This window comes from Trichoplax adhaerens, genomic scaffold, assembly GCF_000150275.1.
Source record: "Trichoplax adhaerens TRIADscaffold_6 genomic scaffold, whole genome shotgun sequence".
NCBI classification, from domain to species: Eukaryota; Metazoa; Placozoa; class Uniplacotomia; order Trichoplacea; family Trichoplacidae; genus Trichoplax; species Trichoplax adhaerens.
Genome location: NW_002060948.1, coordinates 5,902,440 through 5,923,180, shown reverse-complemented (window position 1 = coordinate 5,923,180; position 20,741 = coordinate 5,902,440). Strand labels below are relative to the sequence as shown.

Here is a 20,741-nt window from a genome sequence, read left to right as displayed (position 1 = left end):
TNAAATTAGTTACATATNNACAGTAGGTGGATTTATCCTTGATAATCATTCCTCCTTCAATAAATTTATCGTCATCAAGTATCTTGATATTATAAAAATTTGTAGCTATATGATGACATTATAGTTTTCTCTTACTTCTAGCTTGATCTAATCGTAAGATACCAGTAGAATTACTTAACAGGTCATCCATTAAAATTTTATATTTTTCTCTAGCTATCATTAAATTCGTTTTTAATTGGTTAGTAGCTTCATTCAATTGTTCTATTACATCAGCAATAGGATACTTCATAGTTTCCTCAGGATTACTCAAATGGTTCACGTTCTTTTGAGATTTCTTGATTAATATATATTGATTTGCTTGCTTATTTACATCGGAATGCACTACTCATGGTAGAATAAAATATTGAGGGTAGTTCATTAAAATCCACGCAAATGAGAATAAACGCACAACTACTGAAATTAACATCGCACAATATTCAAGTATGGCTTTCGGTTACCTTTCATTTGATTAGTTGATTGACAGTAGCGAGATGCCATCGCTGATCGTAATTGAGCGTATCTAGAAGATTTTTCCGGATCGTCTGAAACGGAAATTCTACTCAAATATTGGGTATTGTTTTCAATCTTTTCCAATAATAATTTGTTAATAGCTACTAAATCTTTCGTAATACTGATTTTGATAGAAAATTTGGTTAAAGATAACAGCAGCCAGGTTTATGCAACAGCGATCGAATCTGTTAATTGTGATTCTTTCCTATACCATTACGTAATGAGCACTTAGATAATGCAAGTAGATTCAATAAATTAATTTATGTAAAACATCAACAGTATTTAAGGATACGTGGATTCTTTCTGTGGCTTTTTGACCTCACTGAGATCATTAGTTGATGAATCTTTGAATTTCTCTTCAAGTACACTTTCCTATAACCAATTAAAAACAAGCAAATTAATCGTAGCAATCCTGTTTAAGGATTTTAGAGCGGTAATCTTACCATCCATTTCCAAAATAAATCTTTTTCCCCTATCCAACTTGCCAATGCAGATAGATAAGTTATCCTCTGATCGAGTAATCCCTGTAACTATAGAGATAGATCTCGAATTAGACAGACATACTACTATCGCAATATCATTAAAAACTGACTTTAAGACCAAAGGCATTACGCTAAAACTAGAGGAATTATAAATCAGGTAAACGAATAGATTTTTTTGAAATGTATCCTCCAAAATTAAAACTTATAACTTCCTAGAGGGTTACAACTTGTAAGGTCCTAACAATACAACTGATCGGTAACTTGTCACTATCAAACCTTTTGAAAATCCTTTGGATTTGCTAATAAATAGCACTCTAGACTGGATAAATGGCTACAATCAGGCAGCACAGCAGATTGAGTATCCCACGTACCAATGTGAAGCTATTGTAGAATTATGCTGTATTAGCTATGTTTTAAAGCAAACCTTCCTTATAAATCCAAATATTAGATTAGTGAATATTGCCAACGAAAATAGGAGATACTCTTAATAAATTACCTTATGCATGATACGAATTTGTTCTTTCTCACTACTTAGTAAGGTCTTTAATTTATGATTTAGCCTCCCATACTGCCAAAGCAGATTCTTTGCACGATCGATAATCTTGAAATGGATTATTTAAAGTTTTAAGCGTACAGTATGGAGCCATGATAGAAAATGCAATAGGAGTTGAATCTTTAAATAAACATTTATTTTACATTATCGCTGTCATTGTCGACTGATAGCGTTGGATATTCGACTCTTGAAGAATTTTTATCGGATGATTTCTCCTGTAAGCAGCCCTTCTATTAAGATTAATAGATCTCATTTTGAAACATAGCTTTAATCTATAATATCATATCTGTAACCTTGGATAAATACGTTGCTGTCCAAATTTTACAAATTATTTTTGAAGCTCCATTTACACTTATTTGTCATTTACACGCGTTAGGTATACCTCATCGATAACTCTAATAGACAAAATATCCTCAATATTATGGATGTAGCTCTCAATGATATTTCGTTTTGCCAGTAACCAAGAGAAGGCTAGTAGCAATTCTCTAATAGAGTATATGTAGGCATATGAGAATGTAACAGAGATAACAAAAATAAGATAATGCTTATATTTTAAGACAAGATCGACAATATTTCCCTACTGAACATAGTCACACTAGTATCAATGTAAATTTATTATTTACGTACCGACTCCCATAGCTCATATTATTTGGCAATTGATAGAAGCTTGCAACTCCATATCCAAAGCTATATAAGTAGTGCTTTACATATACAACAATCTGTTCTGAAATGGGTAAAAAGTGTTTACATTCAAAAAGGTTCAAAGTTACTATAAAAATTACAAATCATAGAAATATTTTAATGTTACGTCTAGAAAGTTATATTCTTTGTATTAGGGTATTCGAGTAGATTTGATGATACTGTTAAATCGAGTTTGTAACAACTCAAAACTAAATTTGTAAATAGTATCTAACATTGAGCAATAGAATATGGAACTACAGTAGACTAATTAGCTACATAGTTAATACTAGTCATGTTTATTAATACTCGTAATATCGTATTAAAATGTCGATTTTAGAAAACGATAATTAAAAAATTTAGAGTGTAGGCGAATACAGAAGTTGATGAAAAGTAGGTTATAATTGATTACATCTACAATTAGTAAGCAAGTGGATAAATTATAATTATCGGACGTTCTATGAGTTGTACGATTGTATTATATACCATCTGATAAATGAGCTTCTGGCATAACTTGCAGGTACTTGCTGTAACATATCGAATCAAATAGTAGAAGCCAGAATGTCCTTGTCTGAGAGGCGGCAAACACCGGTCATAGCTTATATTAATCAATTTACTGGAATCCTATTTATCAATAAAGTAAAAAAATCTTAAGAGCACTAACCTGCTCATGTCGGTCGAATTTTGCTTGTCTGAATGATTCAGCTTGGATAGCGCATTGACGATTAAAATTGAGTACGGTACACAATGATTCGATGGCATGTTTAATTTGAGCCATGATTACGGTCAACTACTTTATCCTTTTTGATATAAATGAAAGCTTTGCCAATATTAATTTTTCAGGACGTAACAATACCCCATAGAAATAAGTTTCGATAGCTAACGCCAAAGATTAAAACCAATTATGGCGACGAATGCAGCTTGATTTTTGTTTGCATCTTAAATAAATTCAGCAATCCGTTTTTAGATTGAGTTGTAGTCTGTAGATTTCGATTACATAAGGTATTGCTATTGATTTTACAGTAATTCATACATCACTTTATGCTATAATTTAGTCGTTATTAGCTCAGTCTAAGGATGCAACGTCGCAATTCTTTCTTTTCTAATAAGATGTGCAATGTAATATGTAATGTGCGAATAGTTTGCGTTGCAAATATAGTACTACAAAACATTGCATGGCTGCAACAGCTAGCTACCTTATTGTATTTATTTTTCTTGTATTTCCGTTGATTTTGCCAACTTTAGAGTCTAAAATGATCGCGAGGAAGTAACCACTTGTACAGAAAGTGCTGCAGAACGTGATAATCTTATTCAACTACCTAATATCTTCTTTGCTAGGTCAATAAATCGTTTACAGGATATCTACATAGGTTAATTTAGACCTCTTTCCGAGCGGAGGCTGCTTCGAGCAACGAATGGCCATAGCCGAGCTATGTGGATCCTCGGTAGTAACGGTAACCAACAAACACTACGCCTATAAGAGTGTGCTATATTGTGTATAATATAGGTCATATTGTACAGCATACAGTATAGCATACCGTCATGAATTGTAAAGGTTGCAGTTTGATAGCCAGTACGGTATCGAGGAAGCGATCCGTTCCCACTTGCTCATGGCTACTTGTATAGAAATCCGTAATGGACAAAGGGCATTTACTATGCAATTACACTCTAGTCTATGATAGTATACTATCTTTCAACGGATAGCAAGCTCATCAAGAACCACCTGCAATGCAGTATGGCGAGCTCGAGGTTTATTCGCTTATGTGTGCACAAAAATAGCCTTCTCACCAGCCATATTCCCATTTTAAGACCACTTTCCAAAAAGGCATATGCAGATAATTTAAATCTACCGCAAACGTTGTTTCCATTACGAGCTAATGCTGCTTTTCGCGATTTGGAAATACAAGAGGTGAGTCCAGGTGTTCAATTACCATTTCACCTTTAGACTGCTTTCATAGTTTGCTTATATCTGGTTTGCTTATGGACGATCATAGACGTAGTATGTACACTATTTACGAAGAACTGCAAGACTTTACACAGTATACATTCTACTATGGCTATGGATTAGATCTGATCATGTTTTAGGCTTTCTCCTGGATAACTGTTTCGCATCAGTTTTATGTTATTACAATAAGATGCTGTATTGCATGCTCTAGGCTTGCAATGGATGAATCCTCGTTAAATTGCATCATGCAAGCTATTGCTGTGATTGATTTTAAATTAACGATGATAAGTACTGATGTTTGCATTGATATCGATTTATTGTAATGCCATTTGCCTCTTGGTGCTGCAACGATGCTTTTAATGATATTAGGTGGACATAATAATAGCTAAAACACTTAGTAATAATTGAATCTTTGACATATGTAATATTGCTTGTAGTCTACCGGCTTTGATAGCTTATATGAATGGCAGCGACAACGAGAAACTCAGAAAGAATTCTCTCTTCATGATGGACCGCCTTACGCTAATGGAGACTTGCATATGGGACACTTACTCAATAAGGTATGAGATTAAGCTGTAATCGTGGAAATGCACTCGTAGCTACTCATGGTACAGTTTACATACTGTAGAACATCATGGACAACTATTGTCGCGTCGGGTACGATCTCCCAAGATACAGGATATAACATAGCGGAAATAGCATTCCTTTACGTGGCTAACCGCTCACTCAATATTATAAATTGTGCTAATTCCAACCATATCTTCAAGTCATTTAGTCATAATAAAGCACAAATTGAAATTGATGCGCTTTTCCTTCTGATAACTCGTAGCTTATTAACCTTGTTGCAATGGATCGTAATTCAAGGATCCAATAAATTCGCTTTTAGCGTAATATCGGAAATTTCTACATAGTATAAATGTTAGATGGCTTATACATTAATGATAGGTACTCAAGGATATTATTAACAGGCATAAAGTATTACAAGGCTATAAAGTACATTATAAACCAGGATGGGATTGTCATGGTCTCCCAATCGAACTAAAGGTATTTGGAGTCATTGGGTGGCTTACAAAACTTCATTACAGCTATCTATTACTTTACTGTAATGTTATGATTCAATTTTAAGATCATTTCAGGACGTAGTATTTGTAAGGAACGCTAAACAATATTCATATAAACGTATCAATATATAATTTATTTGCTAGGCATTGAAAGGAGATAACTATGATAATAACAAAATGCCCGCAATACAGATAAGAGAAACTGGTAAACAAATTATCGTTTAACTTATATTAATGACAAAATATTGGCAGCTTTTAAACTAGCTAATCTGCTCCTTAACGTAAATTATCTGATAAATACTCTCTTACATGTCATTTCGTAGCGAAAGCCTTTGCTGAAGCTACTATCGAGGAACAAATGAAATCTTTCAAACGATGGGGAGTGATGGCAAACTGGTTAGAAATTTATGTTTCTATATACGAGTATAATGGCGTATTATTACAAGCATTCGTAATGGTATGATATATAAACCCGTTGCTCTTTAGGAACGATGTATATAAAACAACTGATAAAGATTATGAAGCTAATCAACTACAGGTCTTTTACGAAATGTACAAAAAAGTAAGATATCAACTGCCTTGTAGCTAAATTCTCACATACTTAAGTTATATGCAGTTATTAAGCTATTAGTTTATTCTTGCTTTAATAGGGTTATATTTATAGAGGTTATAAACCTGTGTTTTGGTCTCCTTCATCCAAGTTAGTGAGATATTAAAGTTAACAATGTTTTAATATATGAACATTCTGACTAAAATGTTGAATTTGTTATTTCTTTTGGTATCGTAACTTTAGGACTGCCCTAGCTGAAGCTGAACTTGAATATAAGGATTATACTAGGTCAGTGTAAGACTCTTAACCAACACTTGGGAATTTTTTATTTTAGCTATGGATTATTATAAATTTGATAGCAAGTGCCTTAGGTTAGGCTTAACTTGTTGTAACGTTTTCAAGCGAGATAACAATTGCATTTATTCTTTTACAGTCGTGCGGTTTACGTAAAATTTCCTGTAAATACCCTTCCTGGTGGCGTTTTTGGAATTGATGGTAAAGCGTTTCTTAGTTATAAATAAAGCTTTTAGTGTGATCTAGCCAATATCTTTGCTATTAAGTTTTATATTCTCTGATGCCGGATATCGATATATGTCTACAGCAAACTTAACCTATGCCCTTGTATGGACAACAACTCCATGGACAATACCCTTCAATGAAGCTGTTTGTTACCATCCATCTCTCAAGTACAATATAGTTTATGTTTTCTGATACACCTACTAACTTGCTTACAAGCAAAGTACCAACTAGATTATTTACAAATGGACTGCCATCCATCTATTTAGATATTGCTTTGCAGAAAATCCAAAAACTGCTGAAGTTTACTGTGTCTGTACTGACTTATTACCAAAAGTTGAAGATATTTTAAATACGAAGCTTACGGTTCAATTAGAATTAACTGGTATGCTTCAATGTAAAAGTATTTCGCAAATATGTTATTCGATCAGAAATGAAATAATGTCTGTGAATTGTGCATTACGTAGTCGATTTGATAACAGCGGTTTTTGTCAAATATAGGCCAGGAATTAGATGGTATGGTTTGTGGTCATCCATTATATAGAGATAAAATATCACCATTACTACCTGGAATTCACGTTACGAAGGAATCTGGAACAGGTCTTGTTCATACAGCTCCAGCACATGGTATTGATGATTACAACATCAGCCGAATATACGAGCTTTCACTGGTACTAATCTAATGCGGATAACCTTCAAAGAAGATATAATTTTGTACGTCGATAACGCAAAATATTTATGATTTCTATCTGCATTAGGATTGTGCGGTTGATAAAGATGGCTTATATACAGAAGATGCTGGTTCAGAATTGGAAGGAAAATATGTTTTGGGTGATGGTAACAATGCCGGTAAACCACTTGCAAATTGTATTTAGCATAAACTATTAAGGCATCAAAGTCATCATTATAAATTAAACAGATGCCCCAAAATTAATATAGCTATCTTTTACCTTAACTTATGAATTAGCCCTTGAATTATTGCGCGATAGTGGCAATTTACTTCATGAAAGTGACTATGTTCATCGATATCCTCATGACTGGCGGACGAAAAAACCAGTTATTTTACGTGCAACGAAGCAATGGTTTACAATGACTAGCGGTCTCATGCAACAAGCTAAGGTAGGACAATAAGTTATACATACGAGTATATTGAATAACAACAGATCACTAAGTACGATAAACGGCATACCGCAGACTTGTCCGATTGCGTTTCAAACTGAAATACTGTTCTGATAATCAATTCATTGCGTCCACTAGGCAAATATATTCAGTCTTAAGATGTATCCTGAGCCGTCCCGAAACCGATTTTTATCCATGATAGAGAATCACGATTGGTGTATATCTCGTCAGCGCTATTGGGGAGTACCAATTCCAGTATTTTATCATAAATTGACGGATGAGCCATTAATTGATGAGTAATTGAGCAAAATTTCTTGCCCTGTCAGTTCTATTGCAAGAAGTTTATATAAATTTTTTTCTATTTCTAGTGATAGCATAGCCCATATAACCAAACTGGTCAGAGAGTATGGTAGTAACTGTTGGTGGAATTTGCCTATGGAAAAGCTGTTTCCCATTGAACTTGCAATGAAAGTACTCATGCAAAAAGATTTTCCCTATTAAATGATGCTCAAGTTATAGAAAGTACAATAAGTAATTGCTTGCGTGTTTTAATTACAGCATTATACTTCTCCTGCGAAATTTCGCCGTGGTGAAGACACAATGGATGTCTGGTTTGATAGTGGTACCTCTTGGGCAACTGTTATGAAAGGTTAATAAATTGAAAAGTAATTTTGTATTATTAATGCTAGTATGAAATTAAGTGTACAATTACGTATTAGACCAGGATGGGGTAGCCGATCTTTATGTTGAGGGCACGGATCAACATCGCGGCTGGTTTCATTCCTCTCTCATAACTAGTACAGTTACACAATCGAAAGCTCCATACAAGTAAGTTTCAAAGATAATGTAAAGACAGCAATAGAACGAGAGCATCTATGATACCTTTTATTTATCATGGATTTTATAAGGGGTATATTGACTCATGGCTTCGTCATGGATGAGAATAACAGAAAAATGTCGAAATCATTAGGAAATATTGTTTATCCAGATGAAGCTATCACTGGCACTAAGGTCTGGAAATAATTCTGCAGCTCGTAAATTGCAATGCTATTTCCAGTATGCATTACAATCAACAATGATTGATACCTTTCTAAAAATTTTGTTATGCGACCAGAAAAAGGTCGGCTTAGGAGCTGATGTTCTAAGATTGTGGGTTGCAGCTTCAGGCTACGCGGCTGATTTATCATGTAGTAATAGTATATTAGAACGATTTGGAGAATCACTACGAAAGGTAAGGATTCTTAAAATTTGTGCGTTCCCTGTAAAATACAAAGATTTTAAATTAAACTGAATAAACTGTTCATACATGATAGGTGCGAAACTCAGCTAGATTCCTTTTAGGCAATCTTTACGATTTTAACATAGCTTCTAATGAAGTGGAGCATAACCAGATGTTAGAAATCGATCAGTACGTGTTGCATCGGACATTGAAATTCTATGAAGATGTAAGATTCGCTTAGTGCATTTCGATCTTTTTCTCAGTGTCTCGTCGCTGTTTTATTTCCGACATTCGCCCAATACAGTACTAGTCCTGTAATCCTCGTAATGCATTCCTTTCAGACCATTTCCTCGTACGACAACATGCAATTTGCGCCTGCTACCAGGCACATCATGAACTTTGTAAATACAGACCTAGCAACTTATTTTGAAGCAATCAAAGATCGGTAAACGATTGCCAGTAAATGGAACTCAATCCGTCTCCAATTGTACTAACATCTATTCACTTCATTTAGGTTATATGCAGAAAGTTCGAATGGTATCCTTCGTAGGTCTGCTCAGACCAGTTTATTTCATATTCTTGATGTCCTAACTCGGGCAATAGGACCAGTTACGCCTCATTTAGCGGAAGAAATTTGTACTTTTGCACCGAGTAAGTTTTACTATAAACCCACGAAAATTATTACATTCTATGTAGTTCGTTACTGCTCCACAGTCTGCAACTTAGCACCCAAGTATAGTTACTTTACATTTATGTAGTTGGACTACATTGGTTATTATCATGATTTAAACGCGTTCTCACGTAAAGAAAGGCATCATGCTTACGTTGGCAGCGATTTTTAGTAAGCGCTATTATTACGATATTTTTAGGTGGATTTGTCTCGAGTGTTTTCAGAAGTCAACCTTACCAAATTTGCGATCAGTGGAGAAATGATGATTTAGCCAGCAGATGGTCATTTTATTTAGAAATTCGAGATATCGTTAAAAAAGGTTTATACCGTGCAAATATAACCTCCCGCGAAGGTCACGTATTAGTTAAATCATCCGAACAAGTTATCAATATACTAGAGGTACGTTTAGCAATACCTCATTTAATGGCCAATTTTAGCAAAATTGGAGCTGTCGATGTAATTTAACGACATCAATGTGGATAACATTTATCGCAGGCATGTAATAAATCGGCAAGCGAAGTTGGAAATCACTACTCCCCTTTGAATGAATTGTTTGCAACATCAGAAACAACATTGGAAAGAGCAGTTCAATCCGAGGTTTCGGAAAGTCATGAAGAAGCCATAAAAGATGGCTACTTGATTGATTCAGGTCCGTTAAAGGATTTCTTTCACACCATTCTACTTTATTATCATACAGTAATTAATAAACTTTTTGATCTACATATTCACTCTAGTTCTAACTGTTATCATTCAATTTAGCCATTAACAACAACAATTTAAATCTACAAAAAGAAACGATCCAAGTGCAAGTACATAAAGCCACTGGAATAAAGTGTGCAAGATGTTGGAAACTAACATCGACGCAAGCTGGCACACTGTGCGATCGATGTCTGTTAGTAATGTCAGACCAGTATAAGTAATAGATATTTTCAATTAAGTTATTTCTGAAGGCTAAATTTTTATTTGCAAATAAAAAAGATTTTAACAGGTCCATCCATGGTGCATTATTGTACATAGTGTACGTTTGTTAACGGAACCGTAAACAGGCACTTTTGAAATATAATAAAAGCTGTTGCAGTTCTTTCCATTACTGCCACTGCATACCAGAATATGAAATGGGAGCCCGTGGCAGTCATACTCTGCTGCATACCTCATTTTTTTCGTGCAGTCTCTGACTGCTCATTACCACGCAGAAACCATAATGTCCAGCTCTTTGATGGTTATGCACTAAATACTGCTTGTTATAAATTTCGACATAAGAAATACTAAACCACCTTGTTTCGATGGCAAAATAATAAAACCTAAGGCGATCGTTTTTGCGCTTGTACAATGTACAGTAGTCTGTCGCCTAGCAAAGGTTAAACTAAGGATACTTTACAAATTTAATCATTGCATAGCACTATTTAGCACTTTGCTACATCGCATTATGGAATTTTACACCGTGAATGAACTGTAAATTTCAGTATTGCTACACTGAATGCATGCAAAATCCCTGTCAATTGATCACCTTCCAACCGTTACACATTATCAATTTTTCAAACGTAAAACAAAGCTGATACTGCAAAAATATTATAAAACCTCATCAGTTACTATTCCAATCGGATCGAAGGGGATCGCCGAGTATCGATCTATTCCAATGGGAAAGTCTTTAGTCCTGACATTATAGACAGGTACTACTAAAGAGAAAACGTTATAGACATACAAACAAATTCAACTCAGTGGCATAAATCGAGCGTTTATCGAAAGACGCATATTTTTTAAATTTACACATGGCAGTAGTAATTTTATTCCATTACTTGTCCGGAAGAAATTTTTGACTTGTTCTATCCAGTATTAACCATTATGCAGCATGTTGATTGCAAACTAGGCACTCCTCTAGAACAGAAACAGTTCACGATTAATAGTCAATCATTAATCCATGCTAAATACTTGGGTGCAAAGAATTAACAACACAACCACAGAAGCATACAAACTTACTAAATGAAAAAGATCTTGGCCCATTCGTCCTTGTAGTCAATCCCTGGATTGACATTGCTACTGCATGAAAGAGTAGCAACTACAATTCAGCAAAGTTACAGCTAATAATTTGGTTTGTTGGAAGACATCATTGCTGCTCAACTTTGTAGACTCCAAAAGCTAAGCCAAACGCAATGCCTCCAGTTATTATCTCGCAACGTGCTGAACGGCTCGCAACCTTCCAGCTAATCAGCAATCATAGTCGGAGCGAACTCCTTAACAAGAACGTGTAAGTCGATCAGAAGATTGCTTACGGAACTTGTTGTACGCTGATTAGCCTCGTATAACTTGAAATCGATCGACCAAGCGCTTGCAAAACCGCTTCAAGCCAGCACATCGACGACGGTCTTTCCTCACTAGTTTTATGTATTTAATGTGACAAAAACTAGCTTAAAAAAACACAAACCAGAATTGGCTAACCCTGCTAATGTTAGGGTTAGGAGCTGCCAGAGCAACTCTGCATCCTGATGATAAGTTTGCAAGTTCCACCGGCAGCAGTGGAAGACCAACTTGGTCGTCGTCGTCGTCACCCTATTTAAAGGATCCAGTCGACCAATTGTTTTCTTCCGAAGAGGACATGTGACTATTTTGCTCGTTGAACGATTTATCCGTCGGCAGCTCTATAGATCGCTATGGGCTCTTTAAGTATGGCATGGGATAGTCTACTGTACCTTGTTACTCAAGACTATGGTGAAAGTGTTGATATATTCTGTACTTTCAACAAGGCTATTTTTGCTTTTGATCGCTTTATAACACCCTGAAATTGAATTGAGTAGTGTACTGTGGTGCAGAGTACAGTACGAAAGACAGGATGTCAATATACTGTATAAGTACTATATTGTACGTGCAGAATTTGTCATTCTATCATTGCAAATCCCCAACACCTCGGTTGGTTAGCAAACCGATTAATCGTAATGATGCACGACGACTGCAGGAGCATCAAAGGCAAATCAATATTGGTAAACACTTTGGTAGAATAGTACAACAACACCTTAGTCTATCATACTGTAATAGAAGTCTAAAAGCATTGTGAGCTGCAGTCATTTCCTAAGAAACCTAAAGATACTGCTTTGATCCGCTTCAGCTGTGCAGTGAGCAATGATGGTGTACTAGCGTTATCGAATCTTTCAAAGCACGAATGCGCTGATTAGACTTCAGTCAACATCCGCACTGTGCAACGCATAGCAGGCATCTAAAATGCATATTACTGTATTCAGTGAAGATGGCCGTGTCTACTGGCCTGCAGGAGGAAAATGGTTAACCCATTGCTTTCTTGATTCATTCTATCTGTTGGCATCGACTGTGATAGAAACTGATGTCACCTGTAGCAATTGAATTGTTACTATACCCACTGCATTCAAGTGATGTCGATAAAGTCAAGAAAGCAGATTGACTCAGTACAGGATAAAATTTCCTCATGCTAGGACAAACAGAGGGGACATTATTTTTGCACAGAAGCATCCAGTCTGAAGAAGAGCTCTTCTCAGATGCAGTGTATGAGTCACTACCGTCTCGGAATACAGCCCACTACACTACAGTACAGTATGGAACAGTAAATGCTTTTGTAATACAGTATACTGTACTACTAAACCATTGTACTATACTGTGGCGTACGTTTGTACCAGACTGACGCGTGTTGAACGTTACAGTTACAGTACTGTACAGTGTACAGTGTACATAATACTGTACTACTCGAATCACTCTTGGACGGACAGACACGTTTGCATCTCGTTAAAATATTGTGCCAAACACCTCATCATGACATTACTTTAGTATGAGGACAATCGATTTTCAATTGACTGATTTTTTTCTAAATGAAGTAATATTGCATTGAATTTTATTATCTATTACTAATCTCAGCTTGGAAACAGTTATATAAGATCGCAGATGTTATTTAAATTAGTACCAGTGATTTCGAAAATAGACACGAAAGCTCCATACTAAGCAACCACTTTTCGATATTGACAGCATCATTTGGTCAGAAAGTCCGTCTGTCTGAGGGGGTGATCAATCCAGTCCGGGTCTCCTTCTAGTTCTGTGCATACAGTACTTAGTGTACAGTACTACAGTATATTGTACACTTCCGTGTACAGTACTGTACTGTACTGTACAGTAGGATACCGTACAGTACAGTACAGTATGCTGTACTGTACAGTAGGATACCGTACAGTGTACAGTACTGTACTGTACGGTTAGTCCCTAGATTGTACTGTGGTAAAGCAGCGTTTTTTTTTAAGCACTCTACTACTATACAGTCTGGAGATTCCTCATGGCGGTAAGTCATTTGCAAGCCGTTTCCTTTTGCTTTTAATTGATGTATTTACCGTATGATATATATAAATCGTTCTTAAATTGTCTAAATGTAAAATAATTGTAATCGAAATGGTAAAATAGTTCAAAAATGGAATGCTCATACGCGTTCAAGGTTTGCAAATTTCGATTCAGCACGCGCGTCCTTGTCCAGCGTTTCTTGTGCAATTTGTTATGCTATTTTGTACCATAGCCTAAGTAGTGTATAAGCACTACACCGATCGTACACAGTAAGCATGATTTCGATGCTTTGAATTGAGAACATTTCGTCGGCTTTCTCCAATAATGAGGCTCTATGACATTGCAACGGAGATAAAAACCTCTTTAAATTTACCTAAAATGATTCTAGAGTCTTGATAGATGCTGCACTATGATTTAAATAGATTATTTTATTGTTGCTGTATAAACTGTAGATCAGTGTTGAAGGTATAGTTCTGCTATGCAATGGCCATAATTTGCAATGTCAGTTAATTCAATCTCTACAATATTATACTCTTGTAGTGAAGAGGCTTTCGAATCTAATAACATGCAGTACACTAAAAGCGGTCATACATTTTATTAGTGTCATCATTGGATGCTTAGAATTTGAGTCATCAGTCAGCTTGCTAGATGACAGGTTATGCTTTGATAAAGAGTAAGAAAAGTATTGATTGACGAACTTGATGCAAGGTTATTTTCTGAATGATTGTAGACCGTTCCTATTAATCCTAAACCCTTCTTAAATGGTCTTACTGGCAAGCCAGTACTAGTCAAATTGAAATGGGGTATGGATTATAAAGGCTTCCTGGTTTCTGTAGATAATTACATGAATTTACAGGTATTTGGTGAACTTAAATTTTCTTAGAACATAAGTTAAGGTTATACGTAGAAATGTAAATTGAATTGGATGATTAGTAAATTAATCTATATTTACGCGATATGCTTAGTTGGCAAATACAGAAGAGTATGTGGAAGGAGCACTTACAGGCAACTTGGGCGAGGTTTTGATCAGGTTTGTGTTATTACGCCGATATATAGAGTTATCATACGGTTCAACTGGATAACCTTGGATTTTTTGTCTTAATATTGTATTTGCATCTATTTTCTAGATGTAATAATGTTTTATATGTGCGTGAAATCGACGAAGAAGATGGAGAAGCTTAAATAACCCAGACATCCTTTTATATTAAGGCTAAGTTTAGTAAAGTTCAATTTTAGTCATTGGAAATCATTCTGTATCACGCCTAAGTTATAAATATGGAATTACCTGTACAATCTTTATACACCGATTTAAAAAGCTGTAGAAAAATGCTTTTATAGTTCTCCTTTCTTATTAAATTATTACGAATTAATGGCAAAATTGATGCATGTTTGCTCATGTGAATGTTACCTATACCCAAGCCATTTGATATCTCTACTGTATTACTAGATGAATAAAATGTTGTATATTCAAGAATTTAGCGGTTCTTTCCTGAATAGATTTGCTGGTAAAGGTTGATCACCAGCTACTCCATGTCATGCTAATTTTAATAAACGGAAATTACCAAGATACTTAATCCCAGTGATTGATCACCTTACTAAATTGCTAGCTTTCCCTAACTGTTGCATAATACTCACGTGGCTAAATACTTTGGCGAGTTAATCGGCTGTTGAACAAATTACACAAAACACACATGCTTAAGAATTACTAGACCTCGACGTGGTGTTCGCCTGATGCCGAAATTTTAATTTCCTTAACAGCATTAATTACACGCAATCAACTTTAAAAAATGAATACATACATTCAAATACTGTAGGATAATTTTAAAAATGTTAAAATTCTTCATAACTTTACTTTTAGTCACTTTGCGTCCGTAAGGTTAATGCTTAATATCTCATAGCAGTAGTTATCGTCGTTATCTGGATCGCATCTACTTGGAGATATTTCATCAATCTGAAAACTGTGGAAATGTAAAATTAGCACTAGTATTACGCTTTGATCATCCTACTCTCAGCAATGAGTATAGAAACATTAAGCAAAATGTAGCCTTTCATGATGATTCCGAATAAAGCATTTACTCAATTTCAAGCTGCTAAACGTAATATCATATCTTACCCCACAACGTTGGTAAAAAAATGATATGCTCTCTCATTATCTATATTTCAACAGTAGAATTGATGTTGTACTAAATTAATAATACCGTTTTGCAGTAACTTCATGATGGACATCTTCAAACTTATAACGCTAAGTTCAGCATTATACTGTACTTACGTTTGAATACGGTTAGCATTACTTTATCCATTTTTGATCTATACATTGTAGAAATAGAAAAATTTACATTAATAATAAATGTTTTAGCTATTCAAGCATTCTTGTAAAAGCAACTATGTTATTACTAACGTCCCTGGTAATTACTTTTAAATGAATTCACATTGCAATTATAGCGTTCCTCATACCTAGTTCCCAATAATTTCAGAATATTCATTAAATATTTTCCTAACCCTTTGCCTCTAATACTTTGCGAAAGCTGAATTTCATAGCTAATTGACAATGCAAATTTTTAAAAATGTAGTCTTAATACAGGTACAAGTAAGTAGTGCCCAACAGCAATCTACATATATATATACATTATAGTTTTCAAAATATTGACTACTACATACCAATAAACGACAGCATCTCCTTCTTCTATATCAAATCTAAAGCTAACCATTCCTATTGGAATATTTTGATCATTACGGGCGATGAGATACCTGCAAGGTGAAAGTAGCGACTGTCTACAATATTTCTCTTGCAAGGTATCTTATATGGATGGCTACTTTTACAAGCATAAAACGTACTAATCGCTACAATGAGACCATTACTAAACGAGTACATATTTATTATTGTTTATTACCCACCATCCTTTCTTGTCAAACATTTCTTCCTTTTTTTCTTTATCATCCCAGCCCCATTCACTGGTAATATACCTAATTTTTGATGTTAAACATATCATATATCCGCAATAAATAGACGAAAGATGAATAAAAGTCTGCATGATTGCGAGAATTATACCATAGAAGAATTAAGCTATCTACGACTCCTTTTATCATTGCAGTTAACAGTATCCTTTACAATATTTTAACAATTAAGTATAAATATAAGTGTATGCATAAACAATTCATGATAATCAAATTATATCACAAATTTATGTCACTCTTTGAGAGTGAAAACTACAAATTTGTATACCTACATGGATTGCATATTTTGCTTTGTTAAGTTAAAGGCCCATTCAAGATCATGACTGTCTATAACAGGTACTTTCTTGCATTCAATAGACGCTTGAAATCTAAAGTTTGAAAGATGCAATTTATTCAGATATACCATGAGTCCAACCATTCTCACAATTACGTATAAGTTAGCAGGATGTATACGCTTATCGATCTCTAATTTAGGCGGATTATTTTTGGATTGAGCATTTATTTCCTAAACTTGTAGTAGTATGTATAATAACTGTAATATTAATATCTTATTACCCATTATTCAAGAAAGACTTTACTTCGGGGAATGCATTCAACTGATCTACAATCTCCATTTCAATATGGATAAGAACAAAATTGTTATCTTTTCACCCTTGATTCAAGTTATAATTTTGAAAAGATGACTGACACCACAAAAATATTTTGTGAAAAGCTGGCAACTTGAGTGTCTTTTATCAATTAACTACCGAAAGCAGAGACAGATTACAAAGATCAACAGTTTCGATTCCGTCGCCTAGGCACTTAATCTAGTTTGTACTTCCGCCTATCATCGCATCAAATGATAACTAATGCAAGCAGTCATTGATATTTGCATTTCTATCCCATACCGAATTGGCTTTGTCGACCAGTTTCTGCTTTGCTCGCAATTTTATCTTTCGAATCATGATTTTGGTTGTTATTATTTTTGTGCTAGCGCATTACGTCAATATCGTAGAGCTAAGCCTAAATGGAAATAATTAAAAATATAATGAGCTATGCATTTCGGTCTTATGCTTTTTTATTCTAGACTGATTGGTTACCTTAGCTACAGCGATTCATTTAGTTGTTTGTGCATGCAGTCACTTCTTTCGAAAGCAACATGAATGCAAAAACTCCAACTCTGGAGGAAATTAAACTATGAAATGGAGACGATTGTGCACCGCTATTCTACCTTAGTTTAGTCATTACTTATAGCACTGTACTTATAAAGTTACGCGATAAATTACTTACTCTGATTCTTACGTTGCTGCAAGCTTAATCTGCAGAGTACAACTAGCTGCTTTCAAGAGCTCCCATCCGGTACAGTGTCCACCTTACAATTCAGTAATGCATACAGTACAGTATAATATGATGTAGTGTAATAGGGTACAATACTGGCACTCTCCAATCTACGTCGTATCCGTTCCCATCGTTTACTTCATTAATAATTAATAGAAATTAATGATAGGACACCCTTGAAACCCTGATTAGAGAAGGGTCTCTAGGACACACGAGTGTAGCTTATAATATTGGACTCGTTGATTAATAGATTTAATCAATATTGACTTATAGAATTGCTTGCAGATGAAGACTTGAGATATTTTACTTATCCTATAGACATGCTGTAGACTCTGGGTACATTACATCACCAATAGTAGGCAAGGACTTTGCGATATTTTTTTGATTTACCTTGAAATTAAAATTATCGAGCTCAGTCGATAGACACAGAGTCATGCCATCGACACTTGGACAGAGTTGGTATTTTGTGCAAAAAATCGCTATGTTCAATGTAATATCGCTGCGAGTTTGCAGTTTCCAGATGAAGACTTGAGATATTTTACTTTAGGATACAGAGAACTAACTATAACTTGTCCAGGGGTATACAGTACAGAATAGTACTGTAGTATTTACTGTATACCTAGAATATCGTATTAGTAATACATAAGCTGTGGTATATGGACGCGTAGATTACTGTACATCACAAATAGTAGAGCCGGGGACTTTGCGATATTTTTGATTTACCTTGAATTAAAAATCAAGCTCAGTCGATGGACACAGAGTCATGCCATCGACACTTGGACAGAGTTGGTATTTTGTGCAAAAAATCGCTATGTTCAATGTAATATCGCTGCGAGATGGCAGTTTCCAGATGAAGACTTGAGATATTTTACTTTAGGATACAGAGAACTAACTTTAACTTTTCCAGGCGTATACAGTACTGTAGTATTTACTGCATACCTAGAATATCGTATTAGTAGTGCATAAGCTGTGGTATATGGACGCGTAGATTACATCACAAATAGTAGAGCCAGGGACTTTGCGATATTTTTGATTTACCTTGAATTAAAATCAAGCTCAGTCGATGGACAGAGTCATGCCATCGACACTTGGACAGAGTACGTATTTTGTGCAATAAATAAAAATTGCTATGTTCAATTGGATATCGCTGCGAATTTGCAGCTGTGCTGCAGTCTCACTGATCTTACTTTCTCATTATAAAACAGTATCCTACCTGCACTCCTGCAGTATTCAACTAACCCATAATTGTAATTATAATCCTGCACTTCTTACAGTATTTAACGCAGTAGAAAAGTAGCTATCATCGACTATACTACACAGTACAGTATATATATTTAAGAAGAGGTAGTTACGACTCGTCGTCATACGGTCAATGTCAATAGTATAAATTATATATAATTAAAATTGTTTATTCTAAAACAAGAAACAAACATGTACGCCCATATGCGTATATTTCTTGAGGTACGGTTCTGAGAGCATTACATTGAGAGCACGAGTACATCATCTTACACTTCTGCAATGTTTCAGCCAGTTTCAAAGAGGGTTATAAATATGTCATTTTTTAATGGGCTATCGATAGTCGTTACTTTTGTCGCTGTACAGTATAGGGAATCATCATAATAAACTATGACAATAAGAAGTCTTCAAGACACGCTTATTCGACTATTGAATTTATTTATTTACTCAAGTAGCCGAACCCGCACGTTCGAGCTGAGATTTTGTTATTTTGCTCGACTGCTGCCAACTTATTTATAGTTGATATAAGCTTATAACAATATTGCACAATCTCAACATGGCATGCCCCCATGTTCAGGGGCATGCCTCCGCCTCTGTGCTCTTTCTCAGCGCGGAGCCGCGTGCCCACAACGCCTTCAAGCCTGCAGTAAACACACAGCAATGATCATTGTACCGTAAAAGTAGCGTTTGTCTACTCTACCCAGTTTCCAGTCATCTCGCGATTCTTTCCATTATAAATGAATCAATCATAAGCACTTTGTAATTTCAATTCGATTCTACTGCTACAAATCTCATCATACAGTCCATTAATTTTGGAAACTACGTCCTTCATTCCGATGCTATGGTACTGTAGCAGTGCCCTTCCAAAATAGGAGTACAGTGCAGTACTATTCAACTCGTTGATGATGGCATATTTTGGTCGATCAATTTTTCTGCAATGATCCCTTGATCTGGGCACATTAAAATTGATCCTTTCAGGGACATTTGTACGTCCATAAACACCGTCAATCATTCAATATTGTTACTTTTAGAGTCAGGCAAAGACAGTAATGACAAATGGATATCCAATTCTTCACCGTCTATGCCCCAAAAATGATAATTTAGACAAGGTTTTCTTTCCCGCCATTGCAGTATAGTCTTAAAAATCGATAACTATGTCGCTAGCCGTTCAAGATTGAAAATTTATTCGTTTAAGAGTCAAGCAAGCACAGAAATAACGAATCCATATCCAATTCTTGCAATTCAGCGATGTTGCAATAGGATGTCTTTGGCCATCATTTTTTTCCCGCCATGACAGTCTTAAAAATGCATGACTATACTAGGCCAGTGAAATTGGTGTTGAACTAATCCTGGCATAGAGATCCCTTTACACTATGCGATGAATGACGCAGTAGTGTACTCTGCATCCGTTGATTCATGCCGGCCGGTGTTCCCTACAGTGCCATGGACTTCTAGAAATTCCTAGTACAGTACAGTATTAAAACGAGTCATGAATTTCTTCTAGTCGTTTCCATGTAGTTTCTAGTCGTAGTCTACAGTGTGGACGGCAGCCCATTCCATTCATACTAGTTTAGTACGTACTGCACTGAGTTGATTGTCCTGGG

The 20,741-nt window shown here is 35.3% G+C and overlaps 4 protein-coding genes across 4 annotated transcripts in view; 2 read left to right on the top strand and 2 right to left on the bottom strand.

The window, feature by feature from the left end:
- TRIADDRAFT_57775 (uncharacterized protein) overlaps positions 1-3,040 on the bottom strand; it is a gene marked incomplete at both ends in the record, with an annotated part of 3,547 nt that extends 507 nt beyond the window's left edge. Inside the window, 10 exons of the mRNA XM_002113487.1 lie at positions 136-381; positions 498-670; positions 842-921; positions 993-1,073; positions 1,308-1,412; positions 1,528-1,632; positions 1,967-2,069; positions 2,212-2,353; positions 2,749-2,833; positions 2,927-3,040. Coding sequence (XP_002113523.1) covers positions 136-381; positions 498-670; positions 842-921; positions 993-1,073; positions 1,308-1,412; positions 1,528-1,632; positions 1,967-2,069; positions 2,212-2,353; positions 2,749-2,833; positions 2,927-3,040 — 1,234 coding nt within the window. The remainder of the gene's footprint in view (positions 1-135; positions 382-497; positions 671-841; positions 922-992; positions 1,074-1,307; positions 1,413-1,527; positions 1,633-1,966; positions 2,070-2,211; positions 2,354-2,748; positions 2,834-2,926) is intronic.
- A 957-nt stretch (positions 3,041-3,997) lies between these two features.
- Positions 3,998-9,430, top strand: TRIADDRAFT_26821 (uncharacterized protein; the record flags this gene model as incomplete). The annotated part of the gene is made up of 23 exons (XM_002113852.1): positions 3,998-4,171; positions 4,645-4,767; positions 5,153-5,251; positions 5,413-5,473; positions 5,592-5,664; positions 5,755-5,830; positions 5,919-5,968; positions 6,062-6,106; positions 6,252-6,328; positions 6,420-6,504; positions 6,604-6,700; positions 6,817-7,005; positions 7,093-7,183; positions 7,302-7,453; positions 7,592-7,749; positions 7,822-7,924; positions 8,012-8,102; positions 8,173-8,281; positions 8,362-8,464; positions 8,568-8,684; positions 8,767-8,898; positions 9,014-9,117; positions 9,187-9,430. 23 exons carry the CDS (start codon positions 3,998-4,000, stop codon positions 9,428-9,430), a joined length of 2,553 nt encoding a protein of 850 aa, XP_002113888.1.
- A 4,929-nt stretch (positions 9,431-14,359) lies between these two features.
- TRIADDRAFT_26794 (uncharacterized protein) lies at positions 14,360-14,811 on the top strand (the record flags this gene model as incomplete). Its single annotated transcript, XM_002113851.1, has 3 exons — positions 14,360-14,485; positions 14,595-14,659; positions 14,757-14,811. Coding segments are annotated over 3 exons (246 nt in total), but the record flags the coding sequence as incomplete, so codon positions are not given.
- Positions 14,812-15,863: 1,052 nt separating this feature from the next.
- On the bottom strand, positions 15,864-17,198 carry TRIADDRAFT_26664 (uncharacterized protein; the record flags this gene model as incomplete). The annotated part of the gene is made up of 6 exons (XM_002113486.1): positions 15,864-15,936; positions 16,084-16,167; positions 16,288-16,377; positions 16,525-16,593; positions 16,857-16,952; positions 17,140-17,198. 6 exons carry the CDS (start codon positions 17,196-17,198, stop codon positions 15,864-15,866), a joined length of 471 nt encoding a protein of 156 aa, XP_002113522.1.
- Between the last annotated feature and the right edge of the window lie 3,543 nt (positions 17,199-20,741).